The sequence below is a fragment of the Perca fluviatilis genome, chromosome 2, assembly GCF_010015445.1.
Source record: "Perca fluviatilis chromosome 2, GENO_Pfluv_1.0, whole genome shotgun sequence".
NCBI classification, from domain to species: Eukaryota; Metazoa; Chordata; class Actinopteri; order Perciformes; family Percidae; genus Perca; species Perca fluviatilis.
In genome coordinates, this window is record NC_053113.1 from 781,534 (window position 1) to 789,164 (window position 7,631).

The window sequence follows — 7,631 nt, forward strand, 5'->3', positions numbered from 1 at the left end:
TGTCTATTCTTGATAATGTAATTATTCTAACAACAACCTAACCCTCTTAGCGTGGCTGTAGTAAGTGTAATATCTAAATCTATCTTCCTTTTATTGTGACATTTCAACACGGTCTCACGGCAGTACGTGAAATGTTCACGTTATTTTGAATCTATTGATACGTGTTCATGGGGACGTTTTTGTCATTTATTTCGTGGTGGCCAGCACGAAATGGTCTATAGGGAGATTAACGGGGAAAAGCAAACGCCACACCCCTGGGGGAGGACGCCAGATGGATCGCTTCGCATTTGCTCGGCATATCCATCTGGGAACTTACCATTGGAGAACTTTTGGGAAGGAGGTCAAATAATGGTTAGCTGATTGGATAAACCATCTGTCTTTCACCACCTATAGTTGGTTATAGACGGGCCAAATCAACCAATCAGATCAAACTCTTGCCGAAACTAGTCGGGAGAAGAGCAAAATCTTTTCTTCCGAGAAAAGCCTCCAGTGCCGTTTTCTGCTCTTCTTTCAATGAAGGAATACTTTCTAATTCAGATAAAACTTGCGCGATAGGACGGTCTCACAAGGCTAGTGTGCTGCTGTGGCTGTGTTTAAACTTAAAGGTCCAGGTGATTGCTGAACATTTGTGTATCTGCACTGCCCTCTGGTGGCCACAGCGAGTAATTACACCTCTGCTTCTGTGGAGTTATAAATGTATGCATGTTTGTAGTATACTTATCTTATCATTTATAACTTGGATAGACTCAAAGAATTTCTTTGATTCAATTCTGAAGACAGTGTTCAATGCTAACGTCTGGTCAGGCAAAAAAAAACTCCTTCCTCCAGCATGGACTGAGGTCTGACTTAATACTTGAACAATGGCTGTAACGCTATTACTTCAACCCTCTAACATTGACTGTTGATTTGTGTCTATCCTACTGTCTACTTGATTCCCTTATAATGCCAATATTTAATGCTGTCTTTTTTTAAATGTTATCATTGCACTGCTATAGTTTTTATATCACTGTGTCTACATTATTCTCTTATATTGTCCATATTTAATGCTGGTCTCTAGACAGGACATCCTTGCACTATTGGACTTATTTACCACTATACCACCATGACACACCCTCTCATAGAGCACCTTACCATAGAGCACCTTACCATACATACTGAATCATTACATTACATTACATGTCATTTACCTGACGATTTTATTCAAAGCGACTTACAATTGCTACATATGTCAGAGGCCACACACACACAGTGTATTGCTCAGGGACGCATTGGTTGATGTACCACAGTGGGAATTGTACCCAGATCTCCCACACCGAAGGCATGTGACACCATTGCACCATCACCACCCACTCACACGTGGCCAGTCCCTGCCCTGTCACTGCAAGTGTCTCATGCTTATACATCCCTCAGTACATTCATGTGGATTTTTTATTTAGTATCTTTTCTTTTATTGTCCATATTATTCATGTGGATTTGTTATTTTATCATCCTGTTTATGATGTATGTGTATGTTGTGTGTGATGTCTTTAAGCTACTGGGACCTAGAATATCCCCTTGGGGATCAATAAAGTATCTATCTATCTATCTATCTATCTATCTATCTTCTATCATTTTTACTTTTTGTACATGCAGTAGCAGAATTGTTTGAGGAAGAGAATTAACACGTCCATTGTCAACAACAAATGCAGAACTTTAACTTTTATGTCAGGTTTACCAGCTGGAAAAACAAGTTTTTAATATGTCCTTTTGTTCAATGACACCTCACGGATGCAGAAGCTGACCATCATAGTTATATAGTACATAATAATAATAATGATAATAATAATAATAAGAGAACAATCTGTCCTCAGGTCTGATTATTCTTTGTAGCACGTGTGTTAAACTGGAGGCAACCACACAGAGAGACGAGAGTCCCGGGTGACATCAGAGCCACAAAAACCAAATCAGCTGAACAGTTGCACCAGTATAACGTGATAGTTTGGTGTCCAGTCATCAGAGTTCCCTTTCACTTCCTTCTTTCTGTCTTTTACTTTGGTTCTTCAACAGTAAATACATACAACTTAAACTGAGAAACCCACAGGTTATACACATCTTTAATAACATATAGACAGTTATTTATTTACAATTATACAAACATAAATCTGCATATCGTCACCTTCCTAAAATAATGGCCTACGTCATTTATTTCAGGTTTTTCAGAAAACACAAAAAAACTGAAGAAAAATATATATTTATTAATAATTTCACTCAGAAATGTTATGACAATAAGATGACTATTGCCATACTAACAACAACGTCTGCCAATTATGCAACATAAGAGGAATAAATGCCTTTGTGCCTAAGGCCACAGATTTCTTCAACAGAGGGTCCGGGGCCCCCAGGGGGTCCTCAGAGTCAATGCGGGGGGGGGCCTCCAAATTATTGTTAAGTTTTGAAAGCTTTTTCAAAAATTAAAAAGCATGAATCGAACATATTAGCAAATATAAATTCCCACTGATGATAGGCTTACTGGCCTATAAGTTAGTCACTAAAGACATCCACAGATACAGTTCATCCTAAGGATTCACTGTGCCACATGTATTTTGAACATTAAAACATAATTTATAAAATCATGTCAAAAATTAGTAGGCTATTTTAATAGCTTAGTATTCTATGCAAAAAATGTATGTGTAAAGGCCGTCCTACACGTTTTTGTAGGCCCAGTTTGATATGAAACTTAATATTATATATACGTAGTAGGGGGTTCCTGCTCCGTCTCTCTTTCAGTTGAGGGGACCTTGGCTTAAAAAACGTTGAAGACCCCTGACTTAGGCAATTTTAAACCTTCAACTCTGTCAACAATCAGTGTGTTTATGTGCACAGAAAACGTCATTACTGACCCATCGGGGACGAGCCCTGAATCACGGAAATAACTTGAGTTATAGAGTGAAAGATTTTTGTTCTTCTTGAAGCGGCTGCTATTTTTAAAAGCTTGTAAAATTGCCTAAGTCACATTGTCTTTTGACTGACTCCTAATTTCCACCGGTTGCGGAACGGCTGCGGAACGGCTCCATGCTCTGCCGTCCGTCAATACCCACCGGGTCTGGATTTGTTGCGGAAATGGCTGCAGCCACGACTGACAAAGGCAATGGAGGTTTTTCTCGGAGGAAAAAATTTTGCTGCTCTTCTCCCGACTGGGCAAGAGTTTGATCTGATTGGTTGATTTGGCCTGTCTATCACCAACTGTGATAGTAGATGTGATGACGCTTTTTTTTTTCCAGATCTCTGAATTGCACTTAAACAGGTCCGCTGTTGGCGTTCAATACCTGGAAACCCACTGAGCCAATCGGTGCTCGGTAGGCACGAACGGATGCCAGAACGGCACTTTGAGAGCGCGGACTTCTGCCAAAAGAAAAAGCAGTGTGAGTTCATTCTTCCAACGCTACATGAAGGCAGGTCAAACACCCCTATCTCGTAATGTTAACAAAAGAGAAAAATTATGTGTGTATCCACCCCGTGATTCGGATCCCTCCCAAAATGTAAAAGGTTCTTCCTCGGCACATGCTGCACCCTTCCACCAAATTTCATGAAAATTGAGCCAGTAGCTCTTCCCTAATCCTACTGACAGACAAATACACAAAAACACTTCAAAGAGTCAACAATAAGATTATTCAAACTGTAAACAATCTTAAAGCTCAAAATACACTGGGTAACTTTGTTTTCTTCCAACCTGGATCCTATTTTATGTCCATAAAAGTGCTTGTTTTGCCGCTGACAGACTCAGATTAATATTCTAAGTGTCTGACAACATTATGTAAAGGATTTCTAAGGAGGTCGACCTTTCTGTTAAAGAGTAAGATCCTTTTTTTAAACAAAAACATCTGTGAAATTGCTTTCACTAAACCCACCAGACTCCATGTAAATAAAGAGTGATTTAAGCATCGTAGAATACACTTCATTCAAAGTGGACAGAAACAACATAAAAGTATGAAAGTTTTTCGGTCGTCTTTCCACTTTTCCAACCATCACAACTCTAGTTCTGGTTGAAATAAACACATAGTTTACTGATTTACATGTGACAATATGCTGGCTCTATACACGCTAAAAGTAGTGATTTTTTAAATGGAGTCTGGTGGGTTTAGAGCTAGAGACTTCAGAGCTGTTTCTGGTTAAACAGAAAGGTCTCAAAGAGGTTTTTAAAGGTCTATCTCTGAAGGGATCCTTTCTATAATAGTGTCAGACACTCAGGATATTAAACTGAGCCTGTCAGTGTGAAAAACATCACTTTTTGTGGACGAAATTGACCATGCACATTTGCCCCATAGGCTTACGTTGCAGGCCCGCTGCGACCCTGCCGGTCGCAGCGTTCTCGCTTAAAGGCGCTGACACACCAACCCGATAATCGTCTGTTGGACAGTGTGGCGAGGTCGGTGACTCGAGTCTGTTCGGTGTGTTCCATGCCATCGGAAATGATGATCGGGATGAGCCTGACAAACGCCTCTCAAAATCTGACGAAAATCTTTTAAACTGACCTTTGTTGATCTGAAATGAAGACAGATTCAACAACTGCATCACGGCCTATTTCTCTCTTCAAATGTTTTCAGAAACACGTTTCGTGAACTATTTTAGTCCAATATGAGATCGGATTCTGAACGAGCCGCCATGACAGTCTGGCTTTGAATTTCCCGGAGATAACAAACCTATGTGACGTGTTCGTCCAATCAGCTGCCGGGTTTCATTTTTTGGGCAACAACACAGATTAGCGCCGCCTGCTGATATGGAGACGTGTTACGTCTCGTCTCTTCGGTGTGTTCTGAGGAACTTTTTGGACCAACTCGGGGAGACTGACCAGTCCGACTGGCTTTACTGCTGACGGTCGGCCGTCTGGTTGGTGTGTCTGGGCCTTAAGGCTAAGTGTTCCTCTCCTTTGGTCCCCTCTGTTGTCTCCTCTCCTTGTCTCCTCTCCTTGTTTCCTCTCCTTTGGTCCCCTATCTTTTCCCCTCTGTTGTCTCCTCTCCTTGTCCCCTCTGTTTTCTCCTCTCCTTGTCTCCTCTCCTTGTCCTCTTCTTGTCTCCTCTCCTTGTCCTCTACTTGTCCCCTCTGTTGTCTCCTCTCCTTGTCCCCTCTGTTGTTCCCTCCTCTCCTTATCTCCTCTCCTTGTCCCCTCTGTAGTTCCCTCCTCTCCTTATCTCCTCTCCTTGTCCCCTGCCTCCCTCTCTCTAAATGTGACTCAGACTCTGTCCCGTGGTCAGCGAGCCCGCCCTCCTCCGGTGGTCTCTCCCCGACAGTTTCCTGAGCAGCGACTCTTTGAAGGTTCGGCACATCAGGAAGTAGATGACGGGGTCCAGGCAGACGTTGAGCGCCGACAGGAACAGCGTTCCCTCCTTCAGCTGGAACAGCAGGAACCGCGCGTCCCGGCCGAAGCCCGACGCCGCCGGCATCTGGCTCAGCGTGTACGGCACGCGGCACACGTGGTACGGCACGAAGCAGACGAAGAACACCGCCAGGATGCTGAAGATGCTGCGGTTGGACTTCCGGCACGCCTCGTTGCTGCTGTTGTTGCTGCTACGGCGAACGCGGCGATACGATTGGTAGACGCGGCAGGCGATGGAGGTGTAGCAGTAGGCGAGGACCAGCAGGGTCACCCAGAACAGGCTGACGCTCAGGAAGGTGGACACGCTGTGCCACTGCACGCCCAGCGGCGTCTTCAGGCGCATGCAGTCCCGCGAGGTCTCCTCGGTAGCCGGCCGGCTGGTCAGCACCACGTTGGGCAGTACGCAGAGAAGGAGGAAGCTCCAGGTGAGCAGCGCCAACACACGGGCAAAGCCGACGCTGTGCAGGAGATGCAGCAAGGATCCAACGCCAAACCTGGGGAAGACACAAGACAAGAAACTTAAGAGCACATCTCAGGGTAAACGCAAGATTTAAAGCAGGGGTCAACAACCTTTTCTAAACTGAGAGCTACTTCATGGGTATTGAGTCATACGAAGGGCTACCAGTTTGATACTCTTCTGAAATAACAAATGTGCTCAGTTTGCCTTTAGTTATATATGATTATTAATGATTAATGACACTCTTATATGTGAAGACACTGATCATGTTAATGATTTCTCACAATAATTATCAACAATGACTTAACAAGGTGGGAAACAGATAATATCAATATTCAATTTTCATTTTTAGAACAGGCCTGAGGGCTACTCATGTGGTCCTTGGGGGCTACCTGGTGCCTGTGGGCACCGTGTTGGTCTTACAGGGAGGTGTGTTCAGGTGCATTCTGGGGCGTGCTGGTCTTACAGGGAGGTGTGTTCAGGTGCATTCTGGGCGTGCTGGTCTTACCGGGAGGTGTGTTCAGGTGCATTCTGGGGCGTGCTGGTCTTACAGGGAGGTGTGTTCAGGTGCATTCTGGGCGTGGTGGTCTTACAGGGAGGTGTGTTCAGGTGCATTCTGGGAGTATTGCTATCTTGAGGCAGCAGGAAGTGATCACACCATTGACCAACAAAAACCTGGTCTAAAGTCAATAACGCAGGGGCCCTAAGCAGCAGCTTAGTTCGCTTATAGGTCGGGCCCTCTCTGGGTGCATTCAGTGACAGCTTTCCATCGTGGAAAACATGTAAATCATGTAAATCATGCTAAAACCGGTTTCGGTACCCAACCCTACTCCCGTTGGACGATGCGTTGTCACTGCCCGATGTGAGTCGAGGGCAGATGTGAGTCGCGCATGCTCAAATTTAAATTTGTGAAATCTGTAAAATAATAAACTTTTCTCTTTACATACAATAACACAAGATGGAAATAATTTCAAAAAGACGTCAATATCTATGATTGTTTGGTTGCTAACGTTAGCTCAAAATGCTGTTCAAGTGACAGCCTTTGTTGTGTTTGATTGCTAACTCGTAGCTAGCAGTCATTTCAAAAACTTTCTAGTTATCTAGGATTGTTTTATTGCTAACGTTAGCTCAAAACGGCGTTAGCATCTTGGAGGCTACTTGTCGCAAAGTGACGCATGCGCGACTCACATCGGGCAGGGACAACGCTTCAGAAGGTGCTGTAAATCATGCTAAAACCGACAGTACCAACAGTTTAAAGCCAGACACACAGTAGCACACGAAGAGTCCTCAAACCTGGACCTGCAGGACGGCGAAGCGGCGACCGTAGCGTTTGAGTGCGAGGTCTGTCTCACGATCTTGACGTAGCGCTCGAGGCTGATCAGCCCCATGAACAGGATCCCCACGTACATGGAGGAGTAGAACAGCACGGCAGTGTAGCGGCACATGACCACGTGCAGGCGCCAGCCGCCCACGCCCAGCTGCGCCGCCACCCGGAAGGGGAAGGTGGCGAGCATCAGCAGGTCGGCCACCATCATGTTCTTCAGGTAGACCACCAGGCCCGAGTCGCTCGGCACTCGGAAGAAGATCCAGGCGGCCACGCCGTTCAGGGACGCGCCCACCACGCAGATCAGCAGGTAGAGAGGCGGCAGCACCAGCCGCGTGAACGGGCTGCTCAGATCTGATTGGTTGGTGGCCAGGAAGTGGGTGGAGTTAAGATCATCCATCGCTGGAAACACAAACAGACAAACACAATGGTGGGTTTTCATGAGAAGTTCAACTTGTGGAGCGCATCGGAAAGCTTCGGAAAAAGTGTTTTAAAAA

The 7,631-nt window shown here is 44.9% G+C and overlaps 1 protein-coding gene across 1 annotated transcript; it reads right to left on the bottom strand.

Moving 5' to 3' along the window:
• Positions 1-5,146: 5,146 nt before the first annotated feature.
• LOC120549306 (P2Y purinoceptor 14) lies at positions 5,147-7,534 on the bottom strand. The gene is made up of 2 exons (XM_039786134.1): positions 7,104-7,534; positions 5,147-5,847 (listed from the first exon to the last, which is right to left on the bottom strand). Exons 1-2 carry the CDS (start codon positions 7,532-7,534, stop codon positions 5,199-5,201), a joined length of 1,080 nt encoding a protein of 359 aa, XP_039642068.1. The 3' UTR covers positions 5,147-5,198.
• Positions 7,535-7,631: the final 97 nt, after the last annotated feature.

Excerpts from the sequence above, each read along its gene's own strand:
- LOC120549306 (XM_039786134.1), bottom strand. The coding sequence starts at position 7,534 with ATGGATGATCTTAACTCCACCCACTTCCTGGCCACCAACCAATCAGAT. Across the intron at positions 5,848-7,103 it reads TCGCCGTCCTGCAGGTCCAG|GTTTGGCGTTGGATCCTTGC; the intron begins GTTTGAGGACTC and ends TGTCTTCCCCAG.